This window comes from Hakea prostrata, chromosome 8 (genome assembly GCF_041222555.1).
Source record: "Hakea prostrata isolate BN-2017 chromosome 8, UWA_Hpros_2, whole genome shotgun sequence".
NCBI classification, from domain to species: domain Eukaryota; kingdom Viridiplantae; phylum Streptophyta; class Magnoliopsida; order Proteales; family Proteaceae; genus Hakea; species Hakea prostrata.
Window position 1 is genome coordinate 53,156,060 of NC_142607.1, and position 22,480 is coordinate 53,178,539.

Genomic DNA, 22,480 nt, shown 5'->3' on the forward strand with positions numbered 1-22,480 from the left:
CTAGTAAGTCTTTAGGGACCATTAGAGCTTAATTTAATATCATATTCAATTGGTTATCTGCAGGACCCTATTCTGATTTTGGATCAATCACTTGTCCATGTTTCGTTCTTTTGGATGGTTCATCAGCAAAGTAACAGGTTTGTGTTAATATCATGTATTAAAGCTAGTGCCTTTCCTTTATATAGTGGCTTGTTGGTTCTTTTTTGTAAAGAGATCCTTTTAAATATCAATTTATTGATTTTTCTTTGGATGACGAGAAATATATATAACAACAATTACTGAATTGCATTTTTATTAACTTATGTACTTCACTCAGCTACATTATGCCAACATCCTCCAGTTTACTCCTTTTCTATAAACATGTATCCTTCAATTTAGGAAGATGGAGTTGGTATTTGGGTTTGGGGGGCTGGGGAGAGAACGGTGAAAGTCAACGAATAGTTTCATACTAGCGATTCGTGCTTGAACTTACAATTAAATAGTATTCCAAAATTAAAGTGCGGAAGAAAAAAGCAAGTAATCAAGACATGGGATTTATAGTGGTTCGATTCAACTAAATCTACGTCCACTCCCTTTAGACCTCTAGAGGGCATTCACTAGTATGTCCACTTCAGTACAGTAGGTGGGGACAACACCTTCTCATAAACATCCTTGTTTCTAGGCAAGAGATCCCAAATGAATCTTTGATTCCGGGCAAGAGCACCCAAATGAATCCTTGTTTCTGGGTAAGAGCACCCAATTACAATGAGTGAAAACACCACAAAATCAAACACTTACAACCGCATGGATGGGTGGCACTTCCCTTTACAATGAATGCATGCAAGTGTGATCAAGCCTCTACCAATCCTCGAGATCTACTCTCGACCTTATTATGAAAGGGATAGAGTCTACATAGGTTTTGGATTTATAGGAGGCTAGAAGGCTGCAATATATTAGTTGCAGATTATGCATTGGGATTCGTGTCAAATAGTCCTCAGGGAGACCTTTATTTTATATCCCAGTGATTAGTCCAAAGATGGTTCTAACGGATATAAAACGGTCATATTTCTGAACAATCGGTTGACTGCCTCAATCTTCTGGTCAATTACCTCAATAAAGCCATTAAGGATATAGCCATTACAAGCCAATTGTATGAAACTGTCAGAACCGGTCTGTTGCCGGTTGTCTTTAACTAGTTTGACTTAAACAATAAGCCAGTCAACCAGTAGTCGCCTGGTACACACCCTAAGGCATCCTGTGATGTACTCAGTCACATACGCTTAGGACCAAGCCGATTAACCAGTACACAATCCAGATGGGAAATCTGGGTTTCCAAGGGCATTTGGGTAAAATGGTTTACACCTCTAAAGTCTGACCTAAGAGGTTTCTTTGCCCATGTGGTTTGTTCCCTAAGATGCTTAGCTTCATTTTTCCATGCATTTACATATGCCACTTTCTATAAATAAATACATGGTATTTTAAAGAACCTTTAATAGCAGTCTTGAGTCTTCATGGTGTACTTGCAAGTGATGCAAGTCCATTTATTGGTCTTCAATGCCTTTGGCCCTTTTGGAACGTCATCTTGTGACTCCAAGACGGCTTCTATGCAAAGTACGCTTCCAACTTGGACATGGGAGCATATGCATTCTTATGCTTAAGTTTTAACTTTGAATCACATAAGTAGAAGGTTAGTACACAGTGATATGTATTTGTTATCATCAAAGCACTTAATGGGTAGATGGACCAATTCCCAAGTCAATACCCATAGGTAGTTAGCCACTGCAAACAGTTTTTTACTTTTGAGGTTTTGTATGGAAGGGAGGTCCTGCTGTTGTACCATTTATACTAAATGTCAGATTTCCATTTGCATGTTACCAAACTTTCTAACAGAGATTTTAACTAAAAATTACATTTTTCTCATCATGTTTGCCACTATAGAACCACATATACACCCCCCCCCAAAAAAAAAAAAAAAAAAAAAAAAAAAACCTATTCTTACATGCTATACATGAGTAAAAAGGTTCAAAAAAGTTAAAGAGTACTCAACATGCACGCCGGGTTGGTCGCAAAATTGTGACACCCCCCCCCCCGGTGTGCCAAAAACTATAGGGGATCCACTCCGTTAATGACTTTGAAGACGGTTAGTGAAATTGAAATAAAATTTCAAATATGACCAAATTGCCCCTTTGATAAACCCTATTTTCAAAGTCGAATCTTGCAAATAGAGGTGGTTGTAGGGGGAACTCTTGAGCCGGTTGTGGGCAAGGAGGGATTTGAACCCCCAACACCATAGTTCATAGCCATGTGCTCAATCTTTTGAGCTATAGGCCCCACCCCGTCTCCGCTGGATTTGTTCCCGGGAGTACCCTCAAAAAGGAACCTTTCGTCTCCTCAGCTTCTTCCTTCCTTTCTTTCTTCCTGTTTTTTTTTCAGTATGACCAAAACGCCCCTTATGTTTTAAAATGACTCAAATACCCCTTAACTTTAACCCTATTCCCAAAGTTGAACCACACAAATAGAGATGGGTGAAGGGGGAATCCCTTCAGTCATCTTTTTCCTTCCTTTCTTCCACCACCGGAGCTAGGTATGTCGCACGCCAATTGAATATGCCTTAGAAACAATCCTCGTTCTTTTATTATCCCTAGTTGCGTTTCCTGCCCTTCCCAATTCCTACATATAATTAAGAACAAACTAGCCTAACCAATTACTTCTCAAACAGTTTTGTAATGAAACCCTAAATCACAAGTATGAAAGAAACCCTAGTTGACAAATAGTAAAACTGTAAAACCACCTTTGCAGCAAGGTATTCAAGAACAATGAGAAGATACCATGGAGCACAAGCACCAACTCACCATGGTTGTCAAGGCGGCAAGGCGAACAAAGCGATTGGGGCTCTGCCAAGGCGATTAAGCGACAAAGCGGCGCCTAGGTGGCAATAAGGTGACCAAGGCAGTTGGGTCAAAAAATTTCAATACAACTACTTTCTATAATAAGCTAAACAAATATTCAATAGTCACATTCATCCCAAAAAACAAGCATTCAAGAATCATAATTATGAAAAATTATTTAAAAAAAGAACACAAACATAAGTTCATCTCATCAAACTATGGTTGTCAAAGCGTCCACCTAGGCATTTATTGATTCATTGATTCTTGATGTTGAGTATGGTTCATGCTTCACATTCTGTTGCCGATGGGCATAGAGGTGTGGGGGCAGCACCCCGGAGCAAAAAATAGGTCCTATGTCAATTTGGGCCTTGGAGTTCCTTTGCAATTTGGGTGTCAATTAAGAAATTGAAAAACCGGTGTGCCTAGGCGGACGCTTTGACAACCACACAACTCGCTTCGCGTACTTGCTGGCTTTTAGAAACCTAGTGATTCTACCAACAACAAAAAAATACAAGGAACCTTTTTAGTAAAACCCACCTCTGCACTCGAGATGGCTTCTCCCTAGAAAATATAAAAGAAAGGACGATTAAATAATTCTACTACCCATTTGATAAAATGTCAACGAGAATTTGTATCTGTTGAATGGTCTGAGAAATCTTGACTTGTGTGTGAGTGACATAGCAATCCTTTATTTATATTAGTTTTTAATATGACACGAAGAAAACAAATATTCTCGATGTTGGTCTATTACAATAAGATATCCTAATAGACAATTATACCCTTCTAAATGATACTACTATATTATGACACTCTCCCTCAAGTTGGTGCATAGATATTTATCAAATCAAACTTGGTGATAATATTTTTTTGGGGGGTGAATAACTATCTTTACTAAAACATGAAGAAGAGAGAATGTACAAGGGATGAGGGGGGGGGACGACCAGTCTTCAAGGAGGAGAGCGGAGGGGGGAGGACAGACCCCAGGTAACAACAATTAGTCTATTCCTTGGGGAATCAGCGACAGGGGAATGGGGAATAGACTACAGTCTAGAAGAGACATCAAAGCAGATGGCTTTCCAAGTCAAGTCAATTGGACGCAATTTGGAAGCCCATCTCCTAATGTTTTGTTACTTAAAACTTTTTGTAAACACATCAGCCCTTTGATGAGGTAACAAAGTAGATAGGATCAGCCTAAATTCGATATTTTCCTTGATAAAGTACTATAAATCTCCACATGTTTGGTTCTATCATGTTGTGCTAGATTATGAGCTATCAACAGTTGAATTATTGTCCGTATGGGTCTGTCAGAATCTAGTCCTATCTTTTGAAGTAGTCCCTTCAACAATAACACTTCACAAATACCTTGTGCCATTGATCTAAATTCAGCTTCAACACTAGAACTAGCAACCATCCTGCTTTTTAATTCTCCATGCTACCAAGTTGCCACCCACATAAGTACATTACCTAGAGGCATAGAACAAAATTCAGTCGAAACTTTCGAAATTTTGGCCGAAACTTTCCATTTTGGAAACCTCGAAACGAAAAACTAGGGGACCAAAAAAATCCCAAGTTTCGATTGAAATTGTCAAAATACCCAACTAGATCAGCTGGTTCATGAGAGAAAAAAATTCCCAAATTTCGTGGGGAAAATGGGAAATTTAGGGGAAACTTGGAAAATTTTGTGGAAACCTGGGAAATCTTGTGAAAACTTTAGACTTTTTCCTACAAGTTTCGTAGCTTTCCCAAATTTTCAATTTTTTTATTTCTTTCATGTTTTCCCAAATACTATGACAAATACCCCCTCCATCAAGACTTCCCTATCCAAATTGTGTATTCCCTCAGACTGGTTATCTTAGGCATGTTGATGACCAGACTTATAAAGTTACAGTTGTCGATTACCTTGACAACCATAGGCATAAAATGTCATGGGATGTCTATGTGCGTTGGTTAGAGGAGAGGATGTTACAAGCATAGTACTACGCAGCTCACATGATGGATCCATCGAGGCACTCCTCTTGGTACTGATTTGTACTTTCATTTTATTGTCAGTTACTTTGTATTTGATGTTTTGAAGTTAAAGATTATATATTGAATGTTATGTAGTTAAATTTATAGTGTACTTCTCGGACAACTTTACATTAATGTTATGTTCATTGAATGACATATCTACATTGACTTTTTTAGCAAAATGCAGCCAATGTGTTCTTTATACTCTAATTAGCTTAAATGCAAAGTCCCACCCTAAAATACTCCCTAAAACCTGTCGAAACTTGCAAAAAAAAGTCCTTAAGTTTTCTCGAAATTTCTCAGTTTCCCACCTAGGTTTCCCATTTTCATATGGTCGTAACTTGAGTTTAACTCAAATTTTTTTTATGCCCAGAGGTAGACCTTCTATCATCAGGGCACCCTACCCAATCTGCATTTATGTAGGACTGAATCTTTAAGTGTCCATGAGAGGAAATCAGAACTTCTTTTCCTGGAGTAGCTTTTTAAGTACCTTTAGATTCAATAGACAGTATCTAGGTGTGAAGAGTAGGGATCATGCTTAGCTTACAAGACTGACAACAAATGTAATGTTTGGTCAAGTATGAGATAGGTAAATCAACTTCCCTACTAACTTCTGATAGCCAGTCCTATGTATTGGTTCTCCTTCCTTTGCCTTCAAATGTAGATTGGGCTCGATAGGACTCTCAGCTGCCTTACACCCCAACATTCCAATCTCGATCAACAAATCAAGAGTTTCTCTGAGAGACAGAAATATCATTGGCCAATCCAATTCAAGACCTAGGAAGTATTTGAGTTTCCCCATATCCTTAATCTCAAATTCATTTCCTAGAAAATTCTTCAGGGCTGAAATCTCTTCATCACTACTTCTTGTGATAACAATGTCATCCATATCACTAGAATACAACCGGGGAGTCCTTTTTCGATAACAGGATAGTAGCATGCCGTTATAGCCATTGGACACTATGGCTTTATGGAATCTTCCAACCAAGCCCTTGGAGACTACTTTAGACCATATAAGGCTTTCTTTAACCTACAGTCCGCTTTCCTGTAGGTAAAGTCACCAATTCCCACATCTTGTTTTTGCCTAGAGCTCTCATTCCCTCATCCATGGCTTCCTGCCAGTTTAAGTGAGCCAATGCTTCTTGCCATGTGTTAGGAATAGAAGTAGAGGACATTGAGGAAACAAAGCTTTGAAACTCTGGGGAATGGGACTGGTATGAAACAAAATTAGAAATTGGGTGTTTGGTGCATGTGTGTGGTTGTTTCCTTAATGCAATTGGTAAGTCTAAAGATGGATCAAAAGTTGGTTCAAAAATAGACTCACTATGAGAAGTAGCTTTGGGACTAGGAGCAGGAGCTTCCAATTGGCACAGTAGGGGGACCTTCTCTTACAGATTGTTGTTGATATGTCTTCAGAGGTGATGTCGGAGTTGATTGTTGCTCCCACTGCACCCCCATTGTCTTAGTCCATCAGCAATTGTTCCTATCTGGTAACTCCATCTTCCAAGTGAGGTTCATTGGCAAGAATTTCAGATGGAATATCTAAAGAAGGAACAAGGACCAGAACCTCTTCACTAGTACTCTCCCCTAAAGATGCGTACAGGCCAAAAAAGGAATTTGTTCTTGGAATACAACATCCATGGATACAAGCATTCGATGAGAGGCAAGATGATAGCACTTATAGCCTTTTTGGGTAGTAGAAAAACCAACGAAGATGCAACATAACCCACGCAGATCAAGCTTACCATAGAGATCATGATTCCAAGCAAAAGCTACACACCCAAACACTTTAGGAGGAACAGTAAAGGTTGTTCTCCCTAAGAGGACTTCAAGGGGATTGCGTTGTTGCAACACTCGGGATGGCATTCGGCTGATAAGATAGGCTGCAGTGAGATTGGCATCCCCCAAAAAGCGAGGTACATTCATAGTAAACATAAGGGAGCGGGCAACTTTAAGGTGTATTTTTGCATTCAGCCACTCTATTTTGAGGTGGTGTGTCAACATAACTAGTCTGATGAATAATCCCATGGTCAGCCAAATAAGAGAGGACTTCCCTACCCGAATACTCAGTCCTGTTATTAGTTCATAAGATTTTTACTGTAGCCCCAAACTAGGTAATAACCGTTTTGTGAAAAATTTAAAACAAGAAAAAAAATTCACTCTTTTAATGAAGCAAGTAAACCCACGTGGTTCTAGTGCAAGAGTCAACAAAGTGACAAACCAACAATAACCAGAAGTAGATGGGCCCCAGACATCAAAATGAATAATAGAGAAAGGAATATTATTGCGGCTGTTTGAAATAGGGTAAATATGCCTAATTTACTTGGCCAAAATCCAAGCATCACAATGAAAATCATTTAAGTTACAACACTTAATTGAATCTGGGAAAAGTTTAGATAAAATAGGTAAGGGGATGTAGCCTCAACGACGATGCCACTTTAACAAAGTGAAAATAGTAGGAGAATCGGAACCAGAGACCGTAGTCAACGCTAATGGAGACCCATCAAGTAGATAGAGCCCCCCTTTCTAGTTACCACTGCAAATCATACGCCTCATTTCCAAGTCCTAAAACACATAATAATAATAAGAAAAAGAAAAGTTATTTTGCAGTTTATGTCACGAGTGAGGCTACTAGTAAATAAAAGATTACCAGAAAACTAAGGAACATGTAAAACAAAGGACAACCTTAAAAGAAAGGCAACAAATGATGGAACCCTTTCTAGAGACAAGGGTAAGAGACCCATCAGCAATTTGAACATTTTGATTCAAACGAACAGAGGAATATGTATGAAACACAGTAGAAGAACCAATCATATAACTGGTTTCCCCACAGTCAATTATCCAAGAGGAATGACTCGTGGTGACATTGTGACAACCGTAGATACCTTTGGTGGGATGTGTGTCAAGAGGTGAACCATGGTAAAGGCTACATTGGCACTGGAAGTTGGCGTAAAAGAACACATTTCCAGCCTGGTCATCAACTGACGAAGGTGCTGAAGCTCATTTGAGGAAAGAGGTGTTGGAGCACATGGATCTTCCAGATTGGCTTGATGGGCAAATGCTTTAGGATTTCCACTTTGATTTGCATTCCGTCCTCCTCCACAGGAATTGGCTTGACGACCATGCAACTTCTAGCGCTTGTCCTTAGTGTGACGTTCTTAACCACAATAATCACATTTAATTGGTGTACGGGAAGAATCACCTATATGGATCTGTCGCCTCCTATACCAGCCACCAGTATGGATCTGTATGGGAAGAATCACCTATATGGAATCCCATAACTAAGCATTCATCAGTCTCCCACTTGTCATATGATGTTCCAGGCCTGACAAAAGTACCATGAAGATGACCTATAAGACCACAAGCACCAACCACAAGAAAACGGAGCAAGACCATTGGAGATAATTAGTCCCATTAAGTTTGGTAGTGGTCGTCTGAAATGGGGAGAAATCACATTCCCGTGAAACTAGAGTTTCCTCTATTCCAAACGTACCAGAAGAGGCAGAGGTAACTGAATCGGAAGCTATAGCACGGAATCAAACACAAAACTAATTTGAAAAAATAGATCACAGCATCAATTGGTAAGAGAAGGGGGGGACTTCGTACAAGAAACAGTGCTCACCACCAAGGGAGAAGCACCGTAAAAGGGAGGCAATGAATAAAAAAAGGTTTAGAAGGTGAAAAACATGGAAGCGAAGACGATCGAGGGACTTAAAGGCCTCGTGCCAGAGTTGCGAAGGCTTTAGGTGCCTCACAGATAGGTCGTGATGGCCCTAGGTGCCTCACGAGAGAGGGCAAGGGGCCTAAAGCCTATTGCATGGCTGGCGGGAGGCTGCTAGGTGGGGTCGCAACAGCCCTAGAAGACCCGCAAGAGTTAGGAAAGGGCCTTAGGAGCTATCACAAGGTTGAAGGGGAGCTAGCGGTGGTCCTAGGCCATCAAAGGAAGGGGCGAGGGGTTTTTGAAGAGGAGAGAGAGGTGGAAGGGAGGAGGAGAGAGTGGCGGTGCTCACGGTTTTTTTTCTTTGGATTTCTCAAATCTAAAGATCAGATTTGTGGCTCTAATACCATGTTGAATGGTCTGAGAAATCCTGACTTATGTTTGAGTGACATATCAGGCCTTTGTTTAAATTAGTAATATGGGAAGAAGAAAACAAGTATTCCCAATGTGGGACTATTACAATTAGATATCCTACCAAACAATTCTACCATTCTAAATAATACTATTGTATCACAATAGTGTCTTTGAAATAAAAAAAGGTTAAGAAGAAAAGAAATTAAAGGGGGTTCTCAGCTACTCCCTGCACAATATTGTTGATCAATTATAATGGAATTCCAACACTGTTCATGATAATGTTCTTAAAAAGGAATCCTGATGCACGGCTTGGTGGTGATCCAGGCCAAGTTTTGATCATAACATCATTGTCTATGCTCAATAATTTGCAGTTCATCACTCTGATTCTGTTCACATCCTTCTCAATACATTGTGCTTGAGTATTATGTCTATCAATAATGAGCTAACTAATTAGAAAGAGGAAGGGGCGGTTTTTGGTGTTTTCCTTTCTTTCTTTTTTTCCCTCTTTTTTTTTTTTTTTTTTTTTTTGGGGGGGGGGTAAGGAATAACCTACTAGTAGCCATCAACTTAGGAAATCAATATTCCCACTAATCAAGAAATCAACTATACTTCTGGTGGCATTATTTAATGTGAACTGGACACTTCAGTTTTCTGAATCGAACAGTTTCAGATGGTTAAAATTCTTCCCTGTGGTTGGGCTGACCTAAGAGATCAGGGAATGATGGTCAAACCAGTTGGACCATCTTGTCTTTGATAGCTTCTTCATAACCATATCTGCTCTGGGTTTCAAAACAAAACTATTTCCATGATGTTGTACAAGTTAGAGAATCAAGGAACACAACTTTCTAACACCATTGGTTGGTCAATGTCTGAGGTTACATATAGATGTTGCAAGTACAACGCCTCAGTCACTAGTGACTTGAAGATGTGTTATGAGTTTATGGTTTTGCTTTATCTGATCTGGTTTGATTGATGCCTCTGATACAAAATTTATCATGCACTGGACATCTGAATATAACATCATGTCAGAGTTCTGTCTGAAGCTTTGAGCTTTCATAGCTCATGCAAGAACAATATTACTCTTCATCCAAGCAAAAACTATTTCCATTTTCTGATATTCATAAATACCACTGTACAGGAAGCTACGTGTGAGCATTGAATGTGACACGGGAGGAACCAATGCTGCTCCAAAAACTCTCAGATTTTTTGTTCCATATTGGATAAGTAACGATTCATCTTTGCCATTGGCATATCGAGTGGTAGAGGTTGAGACCATGAACAACTCAGACACTGATTCACTTTCACTCACAAGAGCAGTTAAATCTGCTAGGATGAGCTTGAAAAGTCCTACAAACACACGGAGAAACATTCAAATACTGGAAGTAATTGAAGACACAAGTACAAGTCCTGTCATGCTATCTCCACAAGACTATGTAACCCGTGGTGGGGGATCACATTCTCAGTCCCGAAATGATGCTTATCTATCAGCACGTGTCGCAATTGCTGTTTCTGTTTGCCAGTCTGAATATTACACTCCTGGAATTTCCCTTCTTGAGCTGGAAAACAAGGTGAGAAACCATCTAAAAGGGCTGGGTGTGTGTTTTTTTTCCTCCCTTCACCTTTATGATTTCAGGTGGTTACTTCAAGTCCATGATGGATGAACTTGTTTATTCATAGGAACGGGTTGACGTTAAGGCATTTGCATCAGATGGATCTTATTACAAACTTTCAGCCCTGCTGAACATGACATCTGACAGGACAAAGGTTGATATCTTCATCTTCTTGTGATTTTTATGTAACCTCTATCATGTAGGGAACTAAATGAGGTGAATATAAGCTTCCTTGATTATGAAACTGGCTTAAACTATGGCTAAGCACTGGAGTGAAGGATCCTTTATACTTGGTAGGAAGTAGGAACATCCAAATAAAAAAAAGCTCCTCTTCTCTCCCCCCCCCCCCAAAAAAAAAAAAAAGCATCCTTGCTAAATTTGAAACAGTATCAAATAAGGAAATCAGTGCTTATAATCAGGGAAGAAGACCAGCAAGAGCCGTGAACTATTTTGAGGCAAATGCCCTCAGCAGGAACATGTTGACCATGTCCATGATGACATCGGAGGCTAATGGTATACAACAGATCATTGATGAGTACACCAATTACAGAGACTTCAGAGCACTATACTTAGAGCTGAAGCAAGGAAGATAGCACCCCCAGTATTCCTTACATAATGATTACTTGTTTCATGGTAAATGAGTGTGCATCCCAAATTCTTCCCTGAGACAGCATCTCATCAGGAAGTTACATGGAGGACTACGAGGACACTTAAGTAGCTAAAACTACAGCATAAGTCATGGACAAATACTTCTGGCCTTGGTCGCGCAAAGATGTAGAAGTGGTTATCAACAAATGTGTAGAGTATCCCAGTTAGCCAGAGGAGCATTGTGAAATACTGAACCATACTGTCTCTTTTCCATTCCTCACCATCCATGGAAAGACTTGAGCACATACTTGGTTTTAGGGCTACCCCTCACTCAGGGAAAATCTGATTCTTTGTAGTTGTTGATAGGTTTACCAAGATGGCCCACTTGATCTCTTGTCAAAAGACCTATGATGCTAAACACTTCAAGATAGTGAGGATCCATGGTTTACCCAGTACCATAGTCTCAAATTGGAATGTAAAGTTTATAAGTTACTTCTGGGAAACTCTACAGCTAATGGCCAATACCAAACTGTTATTCCCTACAACCTCCCACCCTCAAACATATGGCCAGACTGAGATAGTAAACAGAACCTTGGGAAACTTATTACAAAGACTGGTGAGGGATTATGAGAACTCCTGGCCCACTATTCTAGACATAGCAGAGTTTGCTAACAATATTTTTGTACACAGAACCACTGGGAAACTCCTTTCAAAGCACTGCTTGGTGTATAACCCTAGAGGCCTATCGACTTAGCTCCACTGCCAACAAAAACTAGGGTCGGTGTGAAGGTAGATGAGTTCCTAAGGTATATCACAGAAGTCCATGCAGATGTTAGAAGAAGGATAGCCCTTAACATTGAGATCTACAAGGCCAATGCAGAAAAACATAGAAGCATGATAGATTTCAAGCCAGGAGCATGGTCATGGTTCGAGTACATGCAAGATGGCGCTAACCTTGAGTTAACATCAAACTCCACCTCAAGAAGATGGGACCGTACAAGATCCTCAAATGTATTGGTCCCAATGCCTATGTATCAGAACTACCTCCTTAAGCAAGCATCAGCAACATTCCCTTTCATATTTTTCCATAATTTACAAAACCAAAACTAATATTTCTTTTTTATTTTATGATTTTTATATAATTATTCTAATTTTTTTAAAATAAAATACAAAAATGTGTGGTGAAAAAAAATATTTTGACATCGTAAGGCTTTATATCGGCCCAAGGCATTTAATATATATTTATTCCATCACCATACAATACATTTATCATATATTCTTTTACACTTTTATGTAAGAAAATGGATTTTTAATCCAAAAAAATGAAAAAATAATACATATTGTAAGAAAAAAAAGGCGAAGACTATGAATTCATAGATTAGCACACAGTGTTCAACATGCGTTAATTTCATCATCAAGTCATCGTTAAACAACTGTTGAACATACATTTTTCAAAATAATAATTTAGAGGAAAATGGGTTACCTCAAACTGAAGAAAGCACTTTAATTTTGGTGTTGGGAGCTTCAGTCCACTGCAATACGAGCTTGCTGGTGTTTTTTGTCGAGTTTCCCTTGATTTGAGGTATGTATTGCTCAAAATCAAGTGAATATGATGGGAAGCAGGCTTCTTCTTGAAATCTTGAAGAGAAGTGGTCTCAGTCAAAATTTTGGTTGAGATATTGACAAGACCCCTTATATTCTTTTTTTTTTTTTTTTTTTTTTTTTTTGGGACACAGATGCCCATCAAAATTACCGAAATCTTGAGATTTTGCCAGATTTCAGTTGAAAGTTTGGTTAGTTTCATTTCAACCCCACATCTCATTTTCGGTGCAGTTGAAATTTCCAACAAAATATTTTACCGTGCCGCTGGGTAAAGTACCCCCTAATGAATAAATTCTAACAGAATGAACTTATCAATTCATCCCAGATCCTGAATATTGGCTTCTAGTTGGTTTTTTACTGATCTTGACAGAGTTGATTACGTTATGTGAATCTAATAATTACTGATTTAATGATACTGTAACCCTTCCCCAAACTGTTAATTTTTTATAGAAATGGAAAATGAACTATAAACCTTTTTTATTGATGTTTTCTGCTCTCTACGTCTATAGTCTGAATTACCAAATTTGTGTTTTTTAGGTTGTCTCTTTCCAACCACAGACTCTTTTCATCAATAGGATTGGTCGAAGTCTTGCTCTGCAGCAGTGTGGTAGTAAATCAGTGGAATTGATCCATCCTAATGTTCCTTTCAAACAATTTCGATGGCAATCCCTTGCAAAAGTTGAGCTGTTGAAGGTTTGTAAGTCCTGCCTTTATTAATGGCTGGGTGGTTTTTTCCTTCTTCACACATCATCACTTCACTTATGGGCACCATTTTTCTTGATTTAGTTGCGTGTGGAAGGATACAAATGGAGTACACCATTTAGCATTGAAACTGAGGGTGTAATGTGTGTTTCTATGAAGAATGATACTAGAAGTGACTATATGTATGTCAGAGTTGAAGTACGAAGTGGAAACAAACGTTCACACTATGAAATTGTTTTTCGCCCTGCACTGTTGTCAAGCCCTTACAGGTAAAAACATAGCCACAATTTTTCCCTGATGTTTTGAGCTTCCATTTTTAGCTTATTATGGGAACACGCAGAGGAAATTGAAGAAGAAAGCTTATCTTTAAACTCTCAAGTTTTTTTTAATTAACCTTAAAGTACTAAATCCAGTGCTTGATTCACAATTGTTTCATGAATTTTTGGTACTATGCGGACGATCTTTTTTTCCTGGGTAGTATGTAATATCATACCTTACAATCTTCTTGACAGGATTGAAAATCGTTCGATGTTTTTACCTATATGTTTTCGGCAAGTAGACGGTACCAGTGATTCCTGGGTGTGTCTTTTTCCTAATTCAGCATCTTCCTTTCTATGGGAAGATCTTGGTAGGCGACGGTTATTGGAAGTTATGGTAGATGGAGCTGATCTATCAAAATCACAGAAGTATGATATTGATGAAGTTGCTGAGCATCAACCAATATATGTATCTGGTGGAACTTTTAGCGCTTTGCGTATTATAGTTCTAAAAGAAGAGAAGATGACTGTTGTTAAAATTAGTGACTGGATGCCAGAAAATGGACCGCCTGCAGTTATGCCCAGAAGATCCCCATCACTTGTGTCACGTATGTCCATAAATGATTCACAATATCATCAAGAATCTCATTCGATTGCAGATTGTGAATTTCATGTCAACATTGAGCTTGCAGAGTTGGGATTATCCATTATTGACCATACTCCTGAGGAGATACTCTATCTTTCAGTGCAGAATCTTCATCTGTCACATTCCACTGGCTTGGGGTCTGGAATTAGTAGGTAGGTTTTTCTTTGAACAAATGCAACTTGGTCTATGAGACTGCCTTTCAATAGAAATGGGCTCAACATTCAAAATATATGCAGCTTTCTTACCTAGAAGTAAGTTTGAAGCTTCTGATGGTGTTTGTATTTGTTCATTTGACACTCCACTCTCATGGGTTCTAATGAATGATTATAGAAGGTGGGCCTTGGTGCAACAATTAAGTTGCTCCATTTGTGACTGCGTGGTCATGGGTTCAAGACTGGAAACAGCCCCTCTGTGAAAGCAGAGATAAGGCGTGGTATGCACATTTGTTTCCTCTTTTGTTTAAAGTTTCTCATGTCATTTTGTATGACAGATTCAAGTTAAGGATGCGTGCATTCCAAGTGGATAACCAGTTGCCATTGACACCAATGCCTGTAATCTTAAGGCCACAGAAGGTTGGAGAGCAAATCGATACCATCTTGAAAGTGTCATTGACAGCCCAATCAAATGGATCCCTAGATTTATGTATCTACCCATATATCAGTATCCATGTATGGATTGATAACTTTTTCTCAGTTCAGATATTCCATCAATTGACACCTGCAAATCTGTTTTTTGTAGCTTCAAATTAATCATGTTTTTCATACCAGGGTCCTGAAAATGCTGCTTTTTTGGTAAACATCCATGAACCAATTATATGGCGCCTTCATGAAATGATCCAGCGAGTAAATCTCAGTAGGTTTTATGACAGTCAGACAATTGCTGTTTCAGTTGATCCAATTATTCAAATTGGGTATGATTACTGTTTTCTTGAAATGTTCATATTTTTTATACATTTGATAACTTTATTTTGAGGAACTATACAACTGGCCTACAGGGTGCTTAACATCACTGAAATTCGATTCAAAGTGTCAATGGCAATGTCACCAACTCAACGGCCAAAGGGTGTACTTGGATTTTGGTTGTCCTTAATGACTGCATTGGGGAATATGGAGAATATGCCAGTAAGTCCTGTTCAGATCAAATTTCGTGGTAGCTTTTGTCAGTAGTATGATTATAAGTTTTAAATTTTAAAAAATAATAGCTTTCCGTTGTCTGCAAAAGCCATGACCTCTGTGTATTTTATGTCTGCGATTGTGTGTTGCATGTGCGTTTGTGCATGCTTTTCTTTTCCCTTTTTTGGGGTGGGGGAGTGGTGGGTGTGTTTTATAGTTACTGGAGCCTGTTGTAAGGCAGTAGGATTATTAGTCTTATTACAGGCAGTAGTATAACCTCTGCAGAAGAGAAGAGGCTCTTTTGAAGATCAAAGAACTTCAAGGAAAATGGTCTTGGCAGGTCACTTCATTTGAAGCCAACCACATCAACACAGTCAAATTTCTCTCACTTTCTGATGTAGCCTCTAAGGGATGAGGGACAAAAACCAAGATCCTTATCTGATCAACAGGCTAATTAGGGTTTACAAAACCTGTGGCTAAAGGATTCAAAGGCTGTTTAGGGTTTTGGAATCTCTCAGATGGGTGTACAGGGTCTGAATTAGGGTTGTTGATCTAGGGCTTTAAAAACAACAACCTGAAGCGTATTATTTTCAGTTTCAGATTTAAGTGCCTAGGTTTATGGCTTGGGAATTTCAGGATTTCAAGATTTTTAGGGTTTAGAAGGTAAATAGGGCAGGGACTGGGATTGAGTTTTAATGAGAGTGGTGGGGTATTGGATTGATAAGGAAGGGGAATTCTGATGGAGGGTTTTTGAGAGAGATGAAATCTAGGGTTTTGGGGAAGGAGTGATAGTCGGATGGGATAGGGAAGGAGAAAATAGTAGCGTGAGATGGGGAAAGGGCAAATGGAATAATATGCATTGTTACTTACTAAGTCTACAAGGCCTGGGATGGAGAATGGATAATACTTAGGGATCAAGAGAACCATTGAACATTTGAGCTCGAGCTTGACCTTGTGATGATTCCACCTCTCCTTAGGTCCTGTCCACCATGTATGTTGTTACTTGAGTTATCTTGAATCTGGGTTATATCCCTTACCTGTGACTCTAATTTATGTTTTTGGAACCCTAATCCCTAGGCGTTGAAACCCCGTTACTTCTTGTTATCGGATGGTTGAGTCTACGATAAATTCCAAATATCCAGCTCAGTGTACCTTGATCATTTCCCCATCCATTTGAGCTGCTTGTTCAAAAAGGATTTCCTGCACTCTTAATATTTTAACAATCCAACGATTCAGGAAATTAGATACATGCACTATAATTGATCATCATCACCTTTAGCTTGGATCTTCAACTTGTTTTTGCAAGTAATTGTTTCTGCCTCCATGCTGCAGTTCACCAGAAGGCTCTCTCCTTTGCATGCAGATGCAACTCTGCTTGTAGTCATACACCATGTCAAATGGTCAAATAATGTGCATTTCGTGTATCAAATTGTCTCACATGTTATTATTTTATCCTCGTTTTGTGCATGAGATAATTAGTATTGTGCATGAAGCATTGCTTTGAGGATGGGTGTTGGTGCAATTATTAAGGTTGCTCCATGTGAGTGAGTGGTCATAGATTCGGGGCTGGAAGTCTGGAACAGCCTTTCTGGCTTCATGCATTATAACACTCCGCAGACTCCTGAGTGGCAGGAACCTTAGGCACTGGGTATGCCCTTCCCAAGGCATTGCATTGGAATAGTAGTCATAGTCCTTGACACATCTCACTATCTTTGAAACGTTGAAAGGAAGACTGCTGCTGCTACTCCTGTTCATTTGGTCTAATTGACAATTGGAAACGGTAATAATCTAGTGATAGCTTACTAAACTTGATTCATTAGATTGTCAATAATGGTTTTTATTTTCTGAAGCTCCCTTTAACATTATCTCATCTAATCTGAGCAAGGACGATTATTTTAGCAAAGAATTGGTAGGCTGGTTTTCTTAAATATTTGTTGTTCTTTTAACTCGTCTTTATCAGATCAGGATCAATCAAAGATTTCATGAAGATGTGTCCATGCGGCAGAGTGCTCTTATTAGTACTGCTATTTCAAACATTCAGAAGGATCTTCTTAGTCGGCCTCTTCAGCTGCTCTCAGGCGTTGATATACTTGGAAATGCAAGCAGTGCACTTGGACACATGAGCAAAGGTGTTGCTGCTTTATCAATGGATAAGAAGTTCATCCAAAGCCGGCAGAGACAGGTACTGGACATGAAGAAAAGAAATCAGTTTCATGTGTTCCTCAACATAATCATTGCTTATTATTAACTTTTACTTCAGTGCATGCATGATTGATCTCTGAATACTATCTTCCTATGTCTTCTAGTTGTCACATGCACTCAAGTATTGGAACCTATCATCTAATGGCTCTCCCTTAGATATAGTGCCACATCTATCAGATGATTGTAGCCTTATGAACAGTTGCATGATATATCAGGTCTTGACCTGTAAACCTGCATAAGAAGGGGGATCTGCTTAAAATGAATTGATGAGAATCATATGAGGATCAAACTTTTGCTTAAGCGCTGTTAAGTGTGGGAGCCTTGTGCACCGTGTACAGCCTTTTTATTCTTACTTGGAACTCTTCAAATGGTAACTTGTCTTTACTGAAAATTTGATCTTTCAGGAAACCAAAGGTGTGGAGGACATTGGCGATGTTATCAGAGGGGGTGGTGGAGCCCTAGCAAAAGGACTATTTAGAGGGTTCACTGGAATTTTGACCAAACCTCTTGAAGGTGCAAAATCTTCTGGTGTGGAAGGTTTCGTTCAAGGTGTGGGTAAAGGAATAATTGGTGCAGCTGCACAGCCTGTGAGTGGGGTCCTGGATCTCCTCTCAAAAACAACTGAAGGTGCAAATGCTATGAGAATGAAAATAGCTTCTGCTATAACTTCGGAGGAACAACTACTTCGCAGGAGGCTTCCAAGAGTAATTGGTGCAGATAATTTGCTTCGACCCTATGATGAGTACAGAGCACAGGGTCAGGTATTAATTGTTCTCTGCCCTGAAAGGACCCCCCCCCCTGAGTTTTAGTATGCATCAAGGGGTACCAACCATGCTCCTACTCACTGTACTGTTTAGAGCTAGATGGTGCACTAAGAAAAGGGTTCCTGAGAGTACCTGGATCACTGCATTAACTTGGGTGTTTGTCTGACCAAGCAAAAAGCCTTCCGTTTGCACTACTATAGAAAGAGAAGCTCAGAAGTACTCAAAACCTGAAGTCCAGCTTCCATTCAAAATTAAGAATATCTGATTATAGTTGATTCATAACAAGTCTGAACGCAGTGCTGAAGGCTTCTGCACAAGCAGAGCCCTGGGGGCATTTTTCCTATGCAGCCTTACCCCAGAATTTTTGCTGAGAGGCTGTTTTGATAGCTTGACCTCAAGCTACAACTGTGGTCTACCGACCATTGCCCCAACACCCGCCCCTTGCTTCGTAACTAGTTCATATGAGGAAAAATTAAACCTCAAACTTACATCCATCCCAAGTTCGTTAAGCATTACCCCCACACACAAATCCTGCATCATTGCTTTCTATTGATGCCTTCATATTAGTGCTCGTGTCTGATTGATCCAAAATTTTGTTCTGTTAACATCTCCATGTTGCACATTGTCACACTATATTGTTGCATTAATTGGTCTTCATCCTACATGGTGCAAAACTTCACAATAGAATAGAAATTCTATCATGATATCATCTACCAATGTTACTACTAAGTTCCCTGAATAGAGCCATTATGATACATTGATACTATCTTTCCTAGTCATTGCCACTTGCCTACCCCCATTTTTTTCTTCTGGTGGTGAGAGACCAGATCAAGAGTAGTCATTACCTATCCCCATCTAGATCATTTTGACCAATTATTAGTTGAAGTCAGAGTTAGATTGGCCAACCGTTGCGAAGGTTAACTCCATGGGCCCTACCAATCTAATTTAAGATTTGCTGAACCTTGAATCACCTTATCTTATGTAAGTGCTTTGGTTTTGCCCAAACTTAGCTCCATACAGCACTGGTCTTATAGCCTTCATATTGAACTTTAGTTAAACTGCATGCATCCCAGTAGATCACATGATTCACATCATCTAATGAGAATTTAGAATTACAGGAAGAGTTGCTTCTCTTGAATATTCAGATGGTTATCCTTGTCAAAGAACGACCATAAGAGGAGGGAGATACAACGTAAACTGACTGCAGTTGTGCCTCCTGCAATCACCATATCTTGAGAAAAGGAGCCAGGACTGAGTTTGAAATGTTTGGTCAAAGAATTTCCTATGATAAAGTATTAAAGTTACAACTTACAACAAAACAAGTGATCCTCAATGACGATTAATTTCTCTGTGGTTTTCTGACAATTTTCTTCCCCACCAAGAAATCTGAAATTCCAATCAGTTTCTTTTTCTTTTTCTTTTTTAATATTTTTTATTTCTTTTATTCTATTAGTTTCCAATTGTGAAACTGGAAAATTTTTCAAACTTAATCCTTCTCTTGTTTTCTTGTTTTTCCCTTATCAGCAACACTGAAAATGGAAGAAGTAAAAATCTGCCATGAATAGAATAGCCTACCAAGTTAAAATGAAAATATGAACTCAGATATGACTTAGTTGATGTGGTAAGAAATTATTAATGTTGTTTACATACATTTCTGTCTAATGAGCACTTCAGCAACAAACTCTGGGAGGACAGTACTTTACATCAGTAGAAAACAGTTAATGTAACTTATTATTGGAATTCCTTGATCTTGCATTTGGCAATATTTAATTTGCAGCTGCAATACTGAAAAACCTTGTTTTGGTTCTGTGATAAAGGTTGTATTGCAATTGGCGGAGTCTGGTGCATTTTTTGGCCAGGTTGATCTCTTTAAAACCCGGGGAAAGTTCGCTCTCTCAGATGCTTATGAAGACCACTTCTTACTTCCAAAAGGAAAGATACTTGTTGTCACCCATCGAAGAGTTTTATTATTACAGGTAAGCAAAACCCACTGTATCATGATGTTTTTAGTGAAAGCAATCTTGTAATTCTCCCTCTTTGCTTCTCAATATGCGTTTGTGTGTGTGTGACCTATCTAGATTGCTGTAACTTGTTTCAGCAACCATTTAACATAGTCGCACAGAGGAAGTTTAGTCCAGCGAGAGATCCATGTTCAGTGCTATGGGATGTCTTATGGGATGACCTCCTGACAATTGAAATGACACATGGAAAGAAAGACCATTCGAGCTCACCACCTTCACAGCTTATTCTTTACTTACAGTCAAGGTCGATGGAGATGAAGGATCGTATTCGTGTCATAAAATGCACCCATGAAACTCAGCAAGCTCTAGAAATTTATTCTTCAATAGAGCAGGCAAGGAATACTTATGGACCAAACCACCCAAAGGTAGGAGATTTCTTTTTATTTCTCTTCCCATTCAATTGCATTTGTGTAATACAAAGAAAGCACTGTGGCTACCTTTGATATGGGATCTAAAAATTGCATCAATCAAGAAAAGGTTGTCTGGAAGCATGGGGACAGATGGGGTTGTTCTTAAGTCGATCTTCATTGGCCTCAGTTTGGCAAATGCATCGAACCAACTCTTTTGCCAATTCTTGTTCTGTTTCATTTGTGATGCGAAATAAATTTGAAAGGTAAACACATTTGCAGTGTTGAGCTGTCTAGTTAACGAAGCACCAGACCCCAGCCCCATATGCATCCCTTAAGATATAAATTTTCTAGCCTTTGAGGTCTGAAAAGTGTTCAACAGATGGAAATAAATATGAAAAAGCTCAAAATATTAAGAAATGCACCTCATAAGTATTAGAATGCATGTCATGTGCAAAAGACACAGCTGAATCATGTATCCAAAAGAGACAAGGGTGAGCTAGATTCCTCCGCTTTTTGTTAGAATAAGATGGTGGTTGTAAAAGAGCATCCTGCACAAGGCTCCCACTATGCAGAGACCGGAGTAGCAGTTGTACACATCTTTGCCCTGCTATGCAGAGTGGCTGTTTCTATGTTTTGAACCCCCAACCTGATGGCTGCAATAGCAGAACTTAACCGTCGAGCCAAGGCTCATCCACTGCCGCTTCTGAGGTGAAAAAACTGCAACCTAATGGTTGCAACATGATGATGCTTGTGAATTATTAATTTTTTTCCTTTTCAACGTATGCAGGGAATAACGCAGGGAATAAAGAAAAACAATGTGCCAAAACCATATTCACCAATTGCTCATGGCACTTCTGAAGTACACCCAACAGATGGAGCCTATCTTGGGAGCAATCCCCAGCAAGTCACCACATTGGTTTCACTGAGCTCAACTTTTGGCAGCAAGGCAACTTGATTAAATAAATGAAAAGGTCTAGAATGTCAGTGCCTCTGGAAACAGAGATCTCTCCATCAAATACCACTCTACTCTTTAGAGATATCCAGGAGGTGATCAGAAGACTTGCACTTTACACTTCCAACTTGAAAGGTAGCAAATTATCCATACCTTGTTAATTTATGGTTTATATACTCTGCCTGATTTCTTTGTTTCTCTCAAGAATTATAAAATGTTGTTGTCATTATTCTGTGAAGAAGTTGTTTGACTTCAAACTACAAATATACTGAATGAGCAAAATGATCTCTAAAGTACCAATGTTGGGTATTGGAAAGGTGATTTTAAGAGATATATCATATCAGAGAGATGCAAGATACACTAACTTATAGATATGAAAACAGTGACGTAGCCTCAATTGAATGAGGACCAAGCTGCCAAGATCTTAGGTCAGAAGTAACTCCAGGCTTCAAAAAGCATGGCTTGGGGTAGTTTTGGTATGGTTTATGGGGTGGATTTTGAGATATGACCTCAAATAGGTTTGAACTTCTGACCTCTGGACTATGAGAGTGATGTAAATCCCAATTTTAGAGTTAGGGTTTCTTTGAGGAGTTCCTAAAATTAAGGGTTTGCCCAGCATAATTCTCTTTTGAACCGGCAAAGTAATGATCAGATCTAGGTGGGAAGATGGGGGTCTAATTGTGGAGGTTATGGGTAAAGTATGGGTTTAACAAAACTTGATGGGATGT

The 22,480-nt window shown here is 39.1% G+C and overlaps 1 protein-coding gene across 4 annotated transcripts in view; it reads left to right on the forward strand.

The window, feature by feature from the left end:
* Nucleotides 1-22,480, forward strand: part of LOC149008591 (uncharacterized) — a 153,649-nt gene that overhangs the window by 127,941 nt on the left and 3,228 nt on the right. For 3 of the 4 annotated variants that reach the window (XM_089165296.1, XM_089165297.1, XM_089165299.1), the window contains 14 exons: nt 64-137; nt 10,085-10,514; nt 10,624-10,710; nt 13,284-13,439; nt 13,533-13,717; nt 13,961-14,503; nt 14,842-15,019; nt 15,119-15,261; nt 15,346-15,472; nt 17,424-17,645; nt 18,070-18,426; nt 20,247-20,405; nt 20,528-20,815; nt 21,588-21,887. In XM_089165296.1, the coding sequence (XP_089021422.1) occupies nt 64-137; nt 10,085-10,514; nt 10,624-10,710; nt 13,284-13,439; nt 13,533-13,717; nt 13,961-14,503; nt 14,842-15,019; nt 15,119-15,261; nt 15,346-15,472; nt 17,424-17,645; nt 18,070-18,426; nt 20,247-20,405; nt 20,528-20,815; nt 21,588-21,755 (3,117 nt within the window). In that variant the 3' untranslated portion in view covers nt 21,756-21,887. Of the gene's footprint in view, nt 1-63; nt 138-10,084; nt 10,515-10,623; nt 10,711-13,283; nt 13,440-13,532; nt 13,718-13,960; nt 14,504-14,841; nt 15,020-15,118; nt 15,262-15,345; nt 15,473-17,423; nt 17,646-18,069; nt 18,427-20,246; nt 20,406-20,527; nt 20,816-21,587; nt 21,888-22,480 lie in introns of those variants that run through there. The other variant, XM_089165298.1, reaches the window with a different exon arrangement.